Source organism: Typopeltis vanoorti, chromosome 20 (genome assembly GCF_054136105.1).
Source record: "Typopeltis vanoorti isolate ZY-2024b chromosome 20, IOZ_Tvanoo_1.0, whole genome shotgun sequence".
In the NCBI taxonomy this organism is placed as follows: Eukaryota; Metazoa; Arthropoda; class Arachnida; order Uropygi; family Thelyphonidae; genus Typopeltis; species Typopeltis vanoorti.
This window is the reverse complement of record NC_143568.1, coordinates 106,947,172-106,966,363: the sequence shown is the minus strand read 5'-3', so window position 1 is coordinate 106,966,363 and position 19,192 is coordinate 106,947,172. Positions and strand designations below refer to the sequence as shown.

Here is a 19,192-nt window from a genome sequence, read left to right as displayed (position 1 = left end):
TTCGCCCATTCTGTTTAAGTGACCATACCACCTGAGATTAGCACTGCTAACGCATTCCTGGATGCTGACAATGTCAAGTTCTTTACTAATATCCTCGTTTTTAATATGATACTGCCATTGATGCCATCTGTTGACGCCTATAATCTTTCTCAGGACTCTCATATCTGTGGTCTCTAGTCTTTGGTCAAGTGTTTTACTTCTGACCCAGCTCTCAGATCCATAAGTTAAAACTGGCTTGAACACTGTCTTGTATACAGCTAATTTAGTGTTCCGACTAATTTCTCTCTTATTCCACATGAATTTATTCAATTGAATTCCCATCATAACAGTTTTGCTGATTCTGTTGTCTATTTCTATATTTAATTTACCATCTTCAGTAAAAATCGTGCCTAAATAGCTGAAATGTTTTACTTGTTCCACAGGTTCTCCATTCACAACACAGTTGACATTTTCAATTATTCTGCCTATTTTCATTGTCTTTGTCTTTTTAATGCTGACCTTCATACCATATCTATTACAACAGCTATTCAATTTAGTCAGAGAATCTTGCACACTTGTAGCGGATTTATTTAGAAGTATAACATCATCCGCATAAAGCAAAGAGCTGACATTAACATCTCCAATTTTGATATCATGTTTAATACCACTTTCCTTCATAATGTGATCCATATAGATAATGAATAACAGAGGGGATAATGTACATCCATGTCTCACACCAGATTTAACATTAAACCATCTTCCTGTACGTCCTTCAATTCTAACTGCTGACTTACAACTCAAATAAAGACTAAGTATTGCTTGATATAATGCTCCATTGACACCATATAACTGCAGCATATTGAATAGCTTCTCTCTTGGCACCTTGTCATATGGATTTTCCAGATCAACAAAACTTAAATACAGATCTCTGTTATATTCCCATGCTTTCTCGACTATTTGTCATAAAGTGAAGATCTGATCCTGACAGCCTCTATTTGGCCAGAATCCAGCTTGTTCTTCACCAAGCTTTCTTCCACAATTCTTCTCAACTGTTTCTCAAGTATACTTGCATAGATCTTGCCAGGAACAGTCAGTAGGGAAATACCTCTGTAATTCTCAAATGCAGTTTTATTTCCCTTTTTATATACGGGTACTATGAGAGCTCTACTCCAATCATTAGGAATTCATCCCTCTGTCCAGGCTATCTGACTTATGCAGTGCAGCCACTGTAAGACTCTTATACCACCATACTTCCGCATTTCTGGTCAAAAATCATCTACTCCTGCTGCCTTTCCACATTTCAAGCCTTTGATGGCTTTTTCTACTTCAAGTATGGATATGTACCTGCCTGCATGCCTGGTCAGTGTTTTTTACCACTGTGCTGTCATCACTGCTTGTTTCATTTAGCAGTTTTTCAAAGTAATTACTCCATACTTCAAGGATATCTTTTTCTCCCGTTTTCATGTCACCTTTATCATCTCTAATTCCTTTTATAGCACTCTTTCCTCCATTCTTAAGCTTCTTCAACAACCTCCAGAATATTTTGCCACCTTCTTGATATTTATTTTCTATATTCTTGCCAAAGTCCTCCCATGACTTTTGTTTAGCTAGTTTAACACAGTGTTTAGCATTCATGCATTTGTCTCTATATTTTCTAAGAGCACAAGCTGACTTATTTGACAGGAACTTTTGATATGCTTTCTTCTTTTCCTTCACTGCCTCTTTAACTTCCTGTGTCCACCAGGGAGTTCTGATTTTTTTATCCTTACAGACAACCTCACCACATGCCTCTCTGGCAGAATCAATCAATGTTTTCTTCAGAGTTTGCCACCGAATCTCCAAGGTTTGATTCCTGTTCTCAAACTCTTTCATTTTGTCTTCAATAATCTTTGTGTATTTTAGTCTACAGCTCACATCTGAGAGCTGCTCAACTTTTATTCGCTTTAAAACTTTCTTACATGTTATTCTTTTCAATATGAAATTCAATTTTATCCTGCTCAAGACTAAATAGTGATCACTTCCAATTTCAAATCCTCTGTACACTCTAGTATCCTGCACCAGGGAGAAAACATTACTATCAACAATAACATAGTCAATGAGACTTTTCTTATTCCTAGCCTCTTCTCTCCATGTGAATTTGTGCACATTTTTATGTTTGAACATGGTGTTAGTAATAACCAGTCCATGTCCTGAGCATAAATCCAACAGATATTTGTCATTATTATTAGATTTGCTCTTTTCTCCAAATTTTCCCAAAATATTTTTGTATGTCTCACAATCATTTCCTACTCTGCTATTTAGATCCCCAACAAGGACCAACTTTTCATTTTTCATTGTGTCAGTTGCTTTTTCTAAAGCCTCAAAAAATTCCGCCACTTCTACCTTAGTAGAATCTTCTGTGGAACCATAGGCACAAATAAGTCTCATTGTCCAGTTCCCCATTCTCATATTTGCCCACATTACTCTACTTGAGACTGACTGCCATTCAAGAAGATTAGCCTCGTATTTTGTGTTGAATACTATGGCTACTCCTTTTTTTCATTGATTGTCATTGCCTGAATATAACATTTTGTATTTATTGCTCAGAAAGATCTCACCAGTTTTGGTCTTTTTTGTTTCAGTCACCCCTATTATGTCGATCTGGTACTTATCTAATTCCTCAGCTAGCTCCATTTCTTTGCCATTCATGCTTCTTACGTTGATAGTACCGATCTTTAACTCTGGTGATGTTGAGTTGGGGTTTATTTTCAGATTTGTTCCAGTAGCTGACTTTTCGCTGTTTGCCCTGGTTCCCTGGCGAAAACAACGGGGACTTGTTTAACCGGACGACGCCCCAGCCGGCATGAAATTTTGTCATGGTGTACCATCATTCTATATTTTGGTTTAACCAATAAGAATACAATTTGGTCGGCTAAATCCCAAATTGCTAGCCAATCCTCGTCCGTTCAGTATCCAAGTAGATACCCAACAGGGTGCACCACGAGAAGGTAAGGATTGGACATTAGGTCAGAAGCCCTGGTCGGTTCTCCGCATTCCTTTAAAGGCTATGTGGAGGTCTCCTCTCAGTTATACAGCTTTGACGCTTAAGCACTCTGTGAAGTACAGATATATATGTATATTTACAATGAAGAATTACATGCTGCAGTTGAAACTAATTCAAGATTAACATGTCAAGAACTTTCACAAATGTTTAATATGAGTGATGAAACAATTCATTTACACTTGCATCAACTGGGAAAATCATGGAAGCTAATCAAATGGGTCTCACATGCATTATCAGATGATAATAAACTTCAAAGTCTATTAATTTGTTCTTCACTTCTTTCACGTCATAAAAATAAGCCTTTTTGGATTACTTGCTCACTTGTAATGAAAAGTGAATCTTTAACTCTAAGAGGAAGAGAACATATCATTGGCTGTCACCAAACGATCCAGTACTGCACACTTCAAAGGTACCACTTCATCCCCAGAAGACTATGCTTTGAGTGTGATGGACAGGAGCCAGTATTGTTCACTACAAGTTTCTCGCTGCAGGCCAAACAATTATGGCCGAGATCTACTCGATGCAACTCCAGTGTGTGCAGAATGTATAACTTCAGAAACAACCAGGACTAGTTAATCAGAAGAAAGCACTATTCTTATTCTAACTGAACAACATAAAACCTCATAGTGCAAATCTTACCCATGAGAAGATTTTTGCTTTGGGGTGAGAGACACTCCCTCACCCTCCATATTCGCACATTTCTCCAAATGATTATCACCTTTTTTTGGTGCTAGACAATCACATGTGAAGTAGACAATTCCTCAATAAAACAGAGATTGAAGCGAAAGTTGCTAGGTTTATTACTTCTAAAGACAAAACGTTTATAATAAAGGCAGAATTTACAAACTTGTATCTCACTGGGAAAGAATTGTAGATTGTGAAGGTGCTTATTTTAATGAATGAAACATTTTATAAAAACTTCTACAATTGTTCAATTTTTATTATGAAAAACCAGACAAACTTATTTGGTTACCTGATATAAATTAAAGATGCCAAGAATTTACATTCTTTGGTTTAATCCATTTTCCAGTGTAAGCAAACATGTTTGCACGTGAAGTATATTCATGACTGGACTACTTGTATATGGAGGCTAATGATTTCACATCAATTGCCTTAGTATCACATAATGCAAAGCACACACACACTTTTGGATGTGTATAATGCTATAAATTATGAGAAGGACCACTACCCAAACAACTAGTTTTGACCTTTGAGGTATGTGTAAGTTTGGGGATACCTCTCCAAAAATTCTGATTGATCTACAAAATTAATTTAAATCTTACTGAGTGAGCCTAAAGGATCACTACTCTACTAAACTCATTACTCCTGACCAGAATCATTCCTTGACAGGAAAATAAGTGGTGATTTCACTCCAGTGACATGTAAAAATCAGCCACTGAGAAGAACCTCTCTACTTCTAGAGACGCAAGCTAGCATCAGTGGAAGCCAGACCCTGAAGAGATACAATTGAAGTAATGAAGAAGTCACATATTACTTATATATCAGTCATATATATAAGTTTGCATTACTTCAATCCTGGTATCTCTTCTGAGTCTGGCTCCAACTGATAAGACCTCAATAAAGGTTAAAACTGGTCTGGGTAGTTAGTGGTCCTTCCCATAATACATAGCATTATATATTATACACATCCAAAAGGGTGTGTGTGTGTGTGCTTTGCATTATGGGATACTAAGGCAACTGATGAGAAGTCATTAGCCTCTATGTACAAGTAGCTTAGCTGTGAAGATACTTCACATGTAAATGTTGTTTGCTTACACTGGGATAAAGGATGAAACCAAGAATATAATTTCTTGGTATCTTTAATTTATAGTATAACCAAGTGAAACATTTTCAACATGTATCTCTAATGCAGAGAATTTTAATAATAAGGCGAGACACCTTTTTACTACTTGTATATGGGAAATATATGAGTTCTGCATTACTTCAAACTTGCTATCCTTTCTGGGTGTGGTCCCACAATAACATTTACTAATGTTTGTCTATAAGTTTCCTTGGGGAGGAGGGAGACTGCTTGGTGGTGGGTTTTTGTCTGTCACTGAGTGGAACCACTGCTGAGTTTAATAGTGATCCCTTTAGGGTCACTCAGTAGGATGAAGAGTGATCTTGTTGATCACTCAAAGTTTTTGGAGAAGTGTCCCTGTACTTTAACATACCATAAAAGGTTGAAACTGTTCTGGGTAGTGGCCCTTCCTGTAATGCATAGCATTATACACATCCGAAAGGGTGTGTACTTTGCATTATGAGATACTAAGGCAATTGATGTGAGATCATTAGCCTCTATATACAAGTAGCCCAGTTGTGAAGATACTTCATGTGTAAACATTGTTTGCTTACACTTGAAAAGTGGAATAAACCAAGATTATAATTTCTTGGCATCTTTAATTTATAGGAAAAGAACAAGAATTATACTGTTTTGATCACTAAAAAGAAGATAATTAGAACATAGGAATGTACTTTAATTTTTGAGAGTCTGAAACAAATCTATATGTAGCAATACCTTACTTTATGTCTACATGTTTTTTCTTAACCATGAGAACTGTGCATATACGCTCTTTATGTATAGTACAAATTTGACATGATGACTGATTGCATCATGTGCATGTCAAAAATTCTCCCAAACACAACCTAGCAAACTAAGCTCGACAGGTTAGACTTATTAAATAAAATTATCACATTTTTTGTTTTTAAATGATTTACAGATTTGCAATAATGATATAAAAATTTAAGCTTACTGAAACTGGACTATGACCAGGAAATTGCAAAGTCTGTTGTGATCCCTGATATTGAGAAGATGCTGGACTTGGCTGTTGACCCTGTACAAACGAAAGGCTCTCACTAAAACCTCCTTGTAGAGACTTAAGTTGGGAAAAGAAAAAATAAACCAGTGAGAATGATGGCATTTACTACTGTATTTTTCATAACTAGAATGTGCATAAGCTAAATTTTGATAAAACTACAGAAGGTATTGTAATGTACAGAATACAAACCTCTAACACCTGAAAACAACTGCATTTTATAGTGCACTGAGAACAGAAACGTAATAGATATCAGTACTGAAACTTTAAAGAACTACAATGATTTGATTTTTATTTTAAAATAACATACACCAAACATAAAATGTACATAGCATTTACATTTTATAGTAATCACAATTATAGATCCCACAACAGAAAATGGTGCTAAATTTACAAACTCCCGCATGCAAATAGAAAATTAAACAAAAGAAAACCCAAAGCTCAAGGGCATAATTCCTGAATTGAGACTTCATCACGTGTCAGTCGCGTGCACACACAACGCAGGATGATTTGGCAGAAAAACGGCACTCTAATTGGTCAGTGAAATCGACTCCAGTAAAGGGGAGAAGAAAAGAAATTGAAGAGGGTGCTGCTAGGGTCATCGTATAAAAGGGTTAGGAACCCCCCCACCAGGCTTTTTTTCCTAAGAGTTTTCTTCACGAGTCTTCGTATAGGTTTCACGCGGATTTCCTGAGTGACGGGTTAGGAGTTTTCTCCGTCTGACACAACAACAAGGAAACAAAGTGTGCGGGATTTCGGTTCCGTGTTCCTATTGTAAGAAATGAGGGATGCCATTAAGTTAAAGGAGAGAAGATAATGTCAGTGTGTTTCATCACCCAGTGATAGTAACGAGAGAAAGAAATCTATACAGAAGTCAGTGCCCGCGTGGTGAATTTCACAGCCATAGAATAGATGATCCTATGTATGTCCCTGTTTGAAGTATGTAAAGTAAAGATCGTGAAAGCCCATCTTAATGCCAAAGGAACTTAGGAGTGATAAGTTATAGAAGAGGTCATCCTAGGATGGTACAATTGGAAAAAAAGGTAGAAACCAGTGTAGAAGACCCAAGTAAAAAGTACTGTAAGAATCTCGTGTCAATTCAAATCATATGTAACTGTAATCATTGTTCAATACCAGAAGTTGAAGGGATTAATGAGAATTATACTAGGACTTTAGTACATGTTAGACTAGAATGAGAATAAGCTTGTTACCATTAATTAATAAGTATTCATGTGCCTAGAGATTTATGCATGTACATTGTATTTCATTTAGGAGACTTTAAAGGTCAAAAGTGTGTATTAGCTTAGAGAAAGGATAATTTTAATCCATATTGTCATAGTAAGAAAATTAGAGTAACTGATTAGATATGTTCTAGAAAGTTCAGAATTATAGAGTGATCAGATTAGTAAGGGGTTAGATAAAGGGTCAACTAGTTCTTGGACTATATATGTTTGTTTGTATAGAATTTGTTATGGCAGTATGATCACTATTCCCATAAAGGATTTTAGCCTAATACTTGTGTTTAGTTAGTGTTAATTTGTATTATATATTCTTAGTATTGAATTGAGTTTTATTTGATAAAGAATGAATTGTACCATGTTTAAGAGTTCAATAAACTTTTGTTCAATGAAAATACAGTTGTCTGAGATTGCCACTCAATGCACCACTTGTAACAATGTACGGACCTAATCACGCAGGGGAGAAAATTTTGTTAAGTTACGAGATAACGGTCATGATTGCATATTAGTATTCACACTTAGACATATTTTGGTAATTGCTCCTTGTTTTTGAATTTTATATCTTAAACTAAATGTCCTGAAAGGTGCAGTATAAAATAAATATTTAGGGACACTAAGGGGAGAAGAAGCTTGAATATTTGTATATTTGGGTGATATCTCGTATATAGATAAGATTTGGATAAAGACAAGTAGAGTTTCACACGTAAGGATAGTTGAAAGCATAATAATCGTAAATTGGGACACAACAACATGAGCTAAATTAGCAATTAAAATATTCACAGATGAGCTAGTGTGAAAATAGTTTAGTATTAAATTCAGTGTTTAAATTCTGCAAACTATTTTCACACATACGTTTATCCATTTGAAAAGCAAAGAAACCATGGATGATGATGTATTATTCGGTACATTTTCATTAATAACTCTTCACACACACAGGAAGTAGTTTATTAATGCGGGTGTATAATTTTTTGTTCATTATTTAATGAAATAAATTAATAAACTAAGCTGCTGTAACTCAAGAGTTCATATCGTACTGCCCTTTTAGTGGAAAGACCTGGTTTGAATCCTGTCCATGTAAAAGTTCCTGTTTCTGAGGAACTCATATTCAATAGAATATGAGTTGGATGGGCTCAATACATAAGTGGCAGGATGTTTCCAACCAAAAATTTGGATTTTTCATCCTGTTTAAAAAATAAAAAGGAGCAAATTACCCAGAGGGCACATGTAACTGACAGAAATAGTAGATTATGTTTCAATGCCTTATCATAAGTAATGAAAGCCTCATAAGTTGCTCCTTACATTTCTTATTTTACTTTACCCGAGTCTTCTGTAACAAAATGTAATTTGTTTAATTTATAGAAGTCACTGTTTTCTGTTATACATTCTTCCACCATCTAATGCCAGCCATATTACAAATCATGCTTTCAAAATGTGTTTAACTTAGATGCAAACTATAGCAAACAAAGTATAAGATATAGACAAAATTACCAGTTAATATTTTGTATTTTAATACACGGTACACCAATTTTCTGGCAACTCCTTTAGTCCAAACAATATTATGAGAGTGCACTTAAAATTATTATTAAAACCTGACCAGTTCATCAGGCAGCCACAGATGGCACATTGCCATGTGTGCAATCTCACTTAATTATTTACATCTGCATTTGATGGTGATCTCTTGATTTTTAGTGAGTCTTAGTTTATTTCACTTAAACTTAACCCTAGCTACAGATTCTATGCAAGGAACAGTTTACAGTGCTGGTGATGACAAGTGTAGATACAAATCTGTATCCACTTGTATTGTATCATTAATGGATTTCATTTAATCACTTCATTCACATGTAATATTTAAGTTTCAAGCAGTGCATGGTGTTGTGAGATAAGGGTGTGCTATAAGTGAGTCAGAGAATCAGTAATGTATATAACAATACAATTTGTGTAAACTTTTTTTTTTTTTTTTTTGGTGAATCATACCCCCCCCACCCCCATAATGGCTAACCATTATAATTCACAAGAAATTATATTCTATATTCTTGCTTCAATCCTAGTCTACTTGAATATAAAGACTTCACATCAATTACCTTAGAATCATATAATGCAAAAACATTACAGAAGAGTTACTACCCAGATTGGTTTTGATATCTGAGGTCTCATCAGTGGGAGACAGATGAGAGTGGGAGACTGTGTTTTACTAAGAAAGTTTGTAGTTGAGTAGATGACTTCTGCATTAATCTAACTTTATCTTGATTGAGATTAATTATGATCTTTAGTGACTTTGGGTTCAAGACTTCTCTGTAGATAAGTACCTCTTAGTAAGTAGATCTACTATACTCTTTTTCCTGTCCTCTTTTTATTATGCTAAGTAATTTTATTTCTTTCTCTTAAACTTAAGAGTTTATAAATGCATTACCAACTCCAAATGGGAAAGCCTAGAGTTTGAGCAGGCATATGCACGGTTCAGAAGTTTCTATGAATTCTTGCAGATAAAAAGATTCAACAGACTGCAGGTTGAGCTTGAGAGGCCAACAGACCAAAATCCAAAACTTCATACCAACAAACCGGGTCAGATTTAACCTCAGCAAAGAGCTGAGGAACAGCATTGGTTTCACAAAGTCAGAAGAAAACACAAGAGGAATCAATATCTACTGAAACTGCAACTATAGAAGGAAAAACAAATTACTATAAGGAAAGTGCCCCCCCCCCGTTATCTTATGAGCTAAACAACAGTGGACACAGCCCTCAAAAGCTGCAAAATAAATTTCACAAAAGAGTTACAAAACCATGGACTAAACTGTCAAAGTTAGCTGCATGCTCCAAGCAGATAAACAATCAATACCTCTTGTCCTGGTGAAAATCAGCAAGCAATATCAGGAGATCTATGACCTAAAAACTGTCTGTGACCTAGCTATAAAACCATAACATTATGATGGAAGGCATCAACAAACCATGCCGCCATTGTCAACAATTCAGCCAATAGACACTAACAATGCTGCTACAAGGCCAATTTCTGCTATGTTAAATGCAGAGAAAATCACACAATGACTTCCTGCAAAAAGTCAAAAGTAGATCTAGCTAAATGCACCAGTTGTGGTGAATCACATCCTGCCAACTACAGAGGGTGCAAGCAATACTTGACCACCTAAAAATCAGCAAAAGAAAATGAAAGACTCTTAGCAACAACTCATGGGCACCCACAGCAAATGCTGATAACTGCCAATGGCACATCAACCACAAGCATGCACTTTGTAAGTAGAGGTGGTATGTAAAAACTAGCAGAAAAAGCTGAATTCCAGCAGTCAATCACATCCAGCAAAGCTGCAATTGAAACAACCATTTAGGTAAAATTAATCAAGTTCTGCAAAGATAATCCCAACCAGGACTACACAACCAAGTTCATAAGACCTACACAAATAATCCTTAGTGCACTGTAGTAGGCCAAGATCTCCACAGATTGTGTTCTGGAATACCAATTGGTTAAAATAAAATATAAGCAAACTACAAGAATTTAAGAATGCTACAGTGATGAGATAATCTTTGTAAATGAAACGTGCCTTTGACCAGCTGATAACCCAAGGTTCAGGAACTATATTCTATCTCTCAAAAACAAGCCCAATGGGAAGAGAAGCATGGCCATCTTTATCAAACACAATATAGAATACTACTGCAAATCCCACCACTACCAACACAGAAATCATGGGAGTGGAGGTCCAAAATACAAATGCAGTTAGGACCTCCAGAACTCACTAACATGGCAAGACTTCCTGATGCCTTGACCAAGCTAAACTTCAAAATATTGCATGCCAATACCACTAAATAAGTGTGATGAATGAGCTGTCAGCTTGCAACCCTATTTTACTCCAACTGGGTTCACAACATGAAGATATCCCATAACAGCTCCTAACCATTAGCTAGACAAAACTACCAACCACCCTACATGAATCTAGTGGCCCAGGTCCGACCATCAATTCAAAGGAAAGTAATCGACAATTCAATTTTGAACTTGGAAAAGTAGCCATCCTCCCTATCCCCAGGGCTCCTTAATATAACCTCTGCTCCTTGTCATCTATGCTCTTCAACATCCCATGCACAATTGTTACCGCAATAGTCTTATATGCAAACAATGGAACAATGGTATGCTCTCACCAACCTTGATCAGGAATTAAAAAAACTGCAAAATGAAATCTTTCAACTAGAACAATGGTTCAAAAAATGCAGAACTGATGTTTAACGTGGAGGCAAAGTGGTCATGTCTGGCATTCTATTCCATGACAACCAGTAGCCAAACGGTCATGTGTATTATATCTACTCAAAAGCTAAGAGGACAACAGGTTAGCTACATCTGACACAGCTCAACTATAATTTGCTGTATGGTGTTGCTCAACTGACATTACTGGCTAAGATTGGAACTTAAATTACTCTTCTAATCTAAGGTGCTAATCAGGCCAGTCATGATATATAGCTCACCAACATAGGAGTCTGGAGTCACACAGTGATTCAAATATTTACAAACTACAGATAATCCAAAACAAATGTTTGTAAATAGTACTTAATGTACCATGGTTCGTAAGAAATGTACAGCTTCACTGAGAAGCTGGTATCCCTGATATGAAAAGTGTCCTATGCAAAAATGCTACCCTCCACTCTAACGCATTAATCCACCATGCAGCAGACTACAGTGAGCATGATCTTGTAAAATACAAAAGTCTCAAAATCATATTGAAACACAAATTTTTTTAAACTCTCTGCCAGAAGTCCAAAATACTCAATAAAGGCTCAATAACATCAAGTCTGTCATGGTCTACTACCTAGCAGTATACTGCTCCTTGGTAGTAGAAAAAAAATCAGACAGACAGCTACAGATGACATCAAGAAACCCTACTATAGAAATCAATCATGGGAACTTTTCTGAGGCACTGCAGGTCTCCAAAATAAGGTTAGTGGTCTCAACAGGACAATGAAATTCATCTTCCATTTAAATGTCTTTAGATGGAGATGAAAAGCAGAGGAATGGTGGCCAGTACAGTGAAGCAATCTCAGAAAATACCACAAAAAAGGCTTAATGCAGAAATCACAGCATCTATTGGAAAGTGACTGGAGGGAGGAGTCCGTATAGTGATCACATATTTAAGTGGACTGCCCTCTTCGTATCTCAAGAAGATTCTTGATGAACTTAAGTATAAAGATGTTGTTTATTATTTTAATGGTATAACAGAACACAGAAACTAAGTAAATAATTAATAAATTAATTATTTATGCTGATATTTCGCTGGTATTATAACCAGCATTTTCAGAGCACAAAAACACTGTTTGTCACAATACGCGAGAACTAAAACAACATGGTGTACTTAAACAAAATTGTAGCAGCAACACAAAGACTAGAGTCCTGATTTTGGCACCCTCTATCTGGGGAAAAAAAAAAAAAAAAAAAAAAAAAAAATGCTATCATATATTACTAGAGTCCTAGAAAAGTGCTAGTTTTTTCTTAATATGACTGTCTCCCAGATCTTCGGCAAGTTAATACAGCCATATTTGTTGAGATTTGGAGTGTGTTTTAGGGCTTCTGTCGCCTCTAAGAATAATCTCTCTGATTTATATGGGTTTCTGTGTAGTACTTTTGTGTTTTTCCAGTTGATCCTGTGTGCAGGGGTATCCAGAGCATGGTCTGCTAGGCCCGACTTCCCATAATGATAATTCCGGACGTATCGTTTATGTTCGCTGATGCGGATATTCACAGTTCTTCCTGTTTGACCGTAGTAGGCTTGATTGCATGAGCAGGGTACTTGGTAGACTCCTGGATGTGATAAAGGAGGAATGCTGTCCTTGGGTGAGCGGATGAGGGTGGCTAATTTGCTACATGGTCTGAATGTAGTGCGTAGTTTATGTTTATTAAGAATTCTTGAGATCTTTTCGGATGTGCCTTTAATGTAACGGATGGTGACTGTTTTGTTGTAGCTCTCTGTGGTGGATGGTGGGAAGGGTTTCTTAGGAGTGTTTAGTATTTTGTTTATTTTTTGTGGATTGTAGCAGTTGACCAAGAAGGTGTGGCGTAAGTGAGTCAGTTCAGCAGTAAGAGCCTTGTCATTTGAACAGATTGCTCTCGCTCTATGGGTTAGCATTTTTAATATGCCATATTGTTGAGAAGGATGATGGTGTGATTGTTTGTGTAACTATCTGCCTGTATGTGTGGGTTTTCTGAAAACTGAAAATGATAAGGAACCATCTGGGAGACATGTGATGAGTGTATCCAGGAAGGGCAGACAGTTGTTGGCTTCCAGTTCCATAGTAAAGTGGATTTTTGGATGTTGGCTATTTAAATGTGCTAAGAATGTTTTCAATGTCTCAGGGTCATGTGGCCAAATAGCAAGATCATCAACATAGCTATTTGGCCACATGGCCCTGAGATATTGTAAGTTAATGAGAGTAACTTAATGGTTGCACCTGTTTGGAAAACTCGTTCGCAAAGTACATAAGTTCTTTTCACTATACACTTTGGTATTAGGTCTAGCTACTCACTGATGAAGCCTCAAAAAAGGCTGAAACCGGTCTGGGTAGTGACCTCCCTCCATAATGTAATAACAGCATACATTTCCTAGGAAATGTGTTTTTACATTATGGAAAATACTTAAGAATAGCGATCTGAACTTCTTCCTCCACCTTTGCAACGAGCTGCCCAGTATTGTACTACGTATTAGGATCACTTGCATTGGCTAACGCTAGTGTTCGCCGATACTTTATAGTTTACTATATTCGGCAAGAAACTTTCTGATTCCAATCTTTGAGTTTCTTATTCGGTTTTAAAACTATGTGGGATTTAATATCCCCTTAATTTAAGTAATTCTTGATGAAGTTTCAGGTGCATCACACAAATGAGAGAACAATATTCTAAGGCTGGTGGGATTTAAGATTTATAGTGTGTTAGGAACTGAGCAGCAGAGTAGTAGTGTTTTTGCCAAATGGATCAGCAAGGTTGCATTACAATAGATATAATTTAAAATGAATGCTAGGACTAGAGAAACTAACAGGACTCCAGGCAATGAAGAATGCAGTAAACTTATCAATTATGAACCACTGATTAATTCTTCACAGGTGTTCACCACTTTTTTCTCACTTAATTACTGGAGTTATACAACTGATTTTCACTGAAGCAAACATGAAACCACATGAAAAGTCTGTTTGGGTGATAATAACTCTGGTCAGAAATAATGCTGCTTGCTATAGTGATAATCAACTGTAAAATCTCTTATGGTGAAATAAAGAGAATTTTTTCATCTATATCGATTTTCATAGGTCATAAAATACATAAAATTAGAAGTGTATTATAACCTGCTTTAATGTATTATTATTTTACACCTCCAGGGAGTTCAAGACTCATCGAGGGAGGACACCTACACTACAAATCTTCGTCTCCACCACTCAACCTCATCATCTACACCAACGGCATCTACTGTCCACCACCACTAGTATTTCACAGACAATCACAAACATCCATGTCCACAGCAGGATTCGAACCCACAGCCTTTTGGCTGGAGAGCTAACACCCATGACAGTACAATTCAAAGTTGCTTGAGATTAATAAACAAAGGGCCCTTATATGTGCTTAGCAGATAAATTCTCATGTTTGTAAAGAATATAAAATTTACATAGTCCTTGATGGTGCAGTCATTAACTAATATAAATTTTTCAAGGACCACTAAACATGAGCATTAGCAATCTAAATTGAGGATTTGCCCTTAACTAGACGTTTTTCCTTATTCGACGACCCTAGCACATATAAGGGTAAATCTTATGACATTGGGGGGGGGGGGGGGGGTAAGTTAAGCGGACTAAGGTGAAGTAATAGCATCAGGCGTGCGTTTTAAGATTAGAACATTTTAGGCAAAGATAGAGGTTACCATTTCCGAAAGAATTTAACATACTCTCAAGCAGGCACAGATATCAATGTAAAGGGGGGGGGGGGGGTATTAAAGATAAGAGCAACTATCAATGTAAAGGGGAGGGGATTTATTAAAGATAAGAGCAACTAGAAAACAAAGACAATTACAAAATGGCACAAGTCAACATCACAAATTAAATAATTAATAATACTTACAAATGGCACAGTTCGACATAATAAAAAATAAATATTTAAAAATATCTACACAACTGCAAACAAGTAATCATGTGTATGTGTTGTGTGAGAGAGAGAGAGAGAGAGGGAGAATAGTTATCTTCCAAAATTATTAATGTGAATGTCATGCTTTTTAACTGAAAAATAACATTATTATTAAGATAAACCTCCAGGGAGTCAGAGACTCATCAAGGGAGGCCACATATTACCTGCATATCAGCAGGTAAGCATATCTTGAATTCATTCACAGTGCTTGCATACACAACATCCAATGGCAATCTATTTCAATCATGCACCAATCTATGAGAGAAAAGTCTCGCCCCACCCCCTTCTTGATGGCATTCATTCTCAAGTTCCAAGGATGCCCTCTCATCCTTTCCCCACTCTCCATTAAATAAAAAATTCCACCTACTAATATCCTGTATGACCTTTTCAGAAGTTTCTAAGTCTCGGTCATATCAACCCCCTCTTTCTCCTGTTTGCTAGCATCTGCAGTCCACAAATTTTCAATCTGTCTTCATTCATATCTGTATTCCACAATCCTAATATATTTTTTTAACACTTTCCTTTGCGCTCTCTCTCCCCACTGGATGAGAATCACCACAGAAATCAGGAGACTAACCAAGTGAGTGAGTCTTATTGAGGCTTTGTAAAGACCCCAAATGACTTCCTTATTTTTAAGTGTCAAGGTTCGTTTCAGCAGTTATCCTCAAGTTGTATTTGCTATATGGCCCTTGAACTTCAACTTCTTATCTACTAAACCTCCAAGATCCCTAGCCTGATCAGTTTCTCCTAACATAACTCCACTAATATAATATGACATTGGATATCTCATCGTGCCAAAAGTGTATGATTTTACACTTACTAACATTGAACAGACAGACATTTTCACATACCCACAATGGGAAGAAATTCGGGAAAGGAGGAACCTGTTCATATTAATTTGAAGGCCTATATACAGTATTCCTTGGAAAACATATGGGAGGAGAGGCTGTTCAAAGTACAGCAGCAGCAGGAATGAAGGAGGAGAAAGAGAAACTTGTTCTGTGAATATGGAGTTGGACAGTGAAGGGATATCAAGTGGCAGCTGCACGTGTTTCAATGGATTTGGTAGAGAGAGGGGAGAATTATTAATGTTAGTTGTGATGAACATTTACCATGGAAATATTTATAGAAGATACATGCAATAGATAGTAAAGGCTTGTGCGAGAATGGTTGGACTGAGTTCATAAAATATGAGTCAAAAATCAGTTTGAATGCTGAGTGTCAATATTTTTATGAAGATTTTGAGTACTGATCACACCAGATGTGTGATCAGTACTCAATCGATGGACAGATGTGTACAGGATTAATAGCTGTTCAGATGTGAAGTAATGTCTTGAGTGAAAGAGGAATCTTAATTTTTTTTTGGATACTGAAGAAGTCATGACTGTAATGTGTGTTTATGCCAAGAGAGTCTTATCAAGGTAATCCCAAAGAAAAAAATCTCATCTTGCCTAAAGATTTGGGTGTCATCAAAGGTAAAGAATATGGGGTTTTTTTGTGTGTTTAATAAGACAGAACTGTGTTCTGCAGGGATTGAAATTGACAAGGTTATCTGAGTCCCACTGAAGAATGGTCTGTAGATCAGAAGAATTTAGGTTTGCAGAGGTTGCTCTATGTAGTGGTTTGTTTGGTGCGAGCTTTGTCAAGTGAGGAGGAGGAATGTAGCATACTGTCACAAGCATAACTATACTGGATTAATAGTCAATAGAAGAAAGAGGGTGGGTGAGAGGACAGAACCTTGTGGGATCCCCAAGCATTAGCCGCATAAAACTGGCAACCCAGTTGCAGAAGTGACGAGACAGACTGAATGATGGGGACCTGCCGTATTTTTCTGTGTATAAGATACTTTTTTCTAAAATTTTAGACCAAAATTTGGGGGTCGTCTTATACACGGGGGGGGGAGTAACGAGACAGACCACCATAGCAACCGCAGCTGAGAGACCCGCAGTTGCCGTGGCGAAACTGCTGGTACCTTGTCTCCACAAACAGGCTTCCGTCAATCAATAGCCTTTGTTAACTCTATCGATTGACGTAATTAAAAGCTGATTCTGAAAAAACCAATCAAAACGCTGAAGGCATTCATATGTCTGCAACTCAAGTTAAAAGTCATCAATTACGCAAAAAAACATGGAAATAAAGTTTCAGAGAGACAGGTTGGACTTCCTTCCACTGAGTGTATGATTAGGCAGTGGAGAAAACAGGAAGAACATCTACTCAAGATGCCAAAAAAGAAGAGGGCCTTAAGAGGAAAACCAGAAAAATGACCAAACTTGGAGCAGAGGCTTAAGTAGTGCCAGAGTGGGATATGTGTGTCAACCAAGCTTATTCAATATGAGGCAAAAAGGTTTGCAAGAGAAATGAACATTGTTGATTTCACAGGAAAGGCAAAATGGTGCTTCAACTTCATGAGGAGAGAAGGGTTGGCCACGAGAACACGAACCAAGTTAGCCCAGAAAATGTAACCACTTATAAAGATAAAATCCAACAGTTTTACTCCTATGTCATAAAACTTCAGAAAAAATATGCTTTTGAACTAAGTAAGATTGCAAACATGGATGAAGTGCCTTCCAACAGAACTGTTGATACGAAAGGGGGAAAAACAGTGGCAATCAGAACAAGTGGTCATGAAAGGACACACTATACTGCTGTCCTTTTATACTGTGCAGATAGTACCAAACTGGTTCCGATACCCATTTTTAAGAGGAAAACGTATCCTAAAAGGGAGCATACAATCTGGCTTTCTTGTCCATGTTTATGAGAATGGCTAGATGAATGAAGAGATCATGGCCATTTGGTTTATAAAGATTTGGTCCAGAAGACCTGGAGGACTCTCAAAGAGGCCAGCTCTGATAGTGTTTGATCAGTTCTGAGCACATTTAACAGAAAAGACAAAAAGAGTTGCAGGGGATTTGCGAACACATTTAGCAGTTATTCCTGGTGGACTTACAGGTCAGATACAGCCACTAGATATTTCTATCAACAAGCCCTTCAAAGCTCTGATGAAAGAAGAATGGAATAAATGGATGCAAAAAGCAGGTAATAACTTGACACTGACAGAAAGAGTGAAAAAAAACCAACCATTACTGAGGTATGCAAATGGGTCCTAAACTCATGGAATGGAGTCAAGCAAGAGGTGGTTGTGAAGTTCTTCAAGAAATGTGGAATCAGCAATGCCATGGATGGAACCGAGGATGATCTCGTGTATATATATATATAGACAGTGACTCAGAAGACAGCAGTCATGCAGTAGAGGTTGAAGAAAGTGATATGTCTAGAACTAATAGTGATGAAGAAAATGATTTGCCCGGAACTGAGAGTGATGCATAATTTCTTAGTATATATCTTAAAAATATTATCTAATTACTAAATATATTTCATCATCATCATCATCATCAAATTTCTGACATGTACCCTCAAGGGGTGTACAGGATACGACGATACCACATGAAAAATTTACATCATTAATAACTTCCTATCTACAATTTTCCTCCAAATCAGTCTGTTACATGTCAAGACTCCAACATTATCAGATCTTATATTTCTATCATCTAAGGTACTTTGTACCGTATCAATCCACCTATATCTTGGTCTTCCTCTGGGTCATTTTCCTGCCAACTTGGCAGAGAACACTTGTTTTGCTAATCTTTCCTCGCCCATTCTGTTTAAGTGACCATACCACCTGAGATTTGCTCTGTAACGCATTCCTGGATGCTGACAATGTCAAGTTCTTTCCTAATATCCTCGTTTTTAATATGATATTGCCATTGATGCCATCTGTTCATGCCTCTAATCTTTCTCAGGATTTTCATATCTGCAGTCTCTAGTCTTTGTTCAAGTGTTTTACTTCTGACCCAGCTCTCAGATCCATTAGTTAAAACTGGTTTGAACACTTTCTTGTACACAACTAATTTAGTGTTCCGACTAATTTCTCTCTTATTCCATATGAATTTATTCAAATGACTGC

At 36.8% G+C, this 19,192-nt stretch overlaps 1 protein-coding gene across 3 annotated transcripts in view; it reads right to left on the bottom strand.

Moving 5' to 3' along the window:
* The window catches only part of MED15 (mediator complex subunit 15), a 246,494-nt gene that overhangs the window by 88,040 nt on the left and 139,262 nt on the right, over positions 1-19,192 (bottom strand). For all 3 annotated transcript variants that reach the window (XM_090409717.1, XM_090409718.1, XM_090409719.1), the window contains one exon: positions 5,776-5,898. In XM_090409717.1, the coding sequence (XP_090265843.1) occupies positions 5,776-5,898 (123 nt within the window). The remainder of the gene's footprint in view (positions 1-5,775; positions 5,899-19,192) is intronic.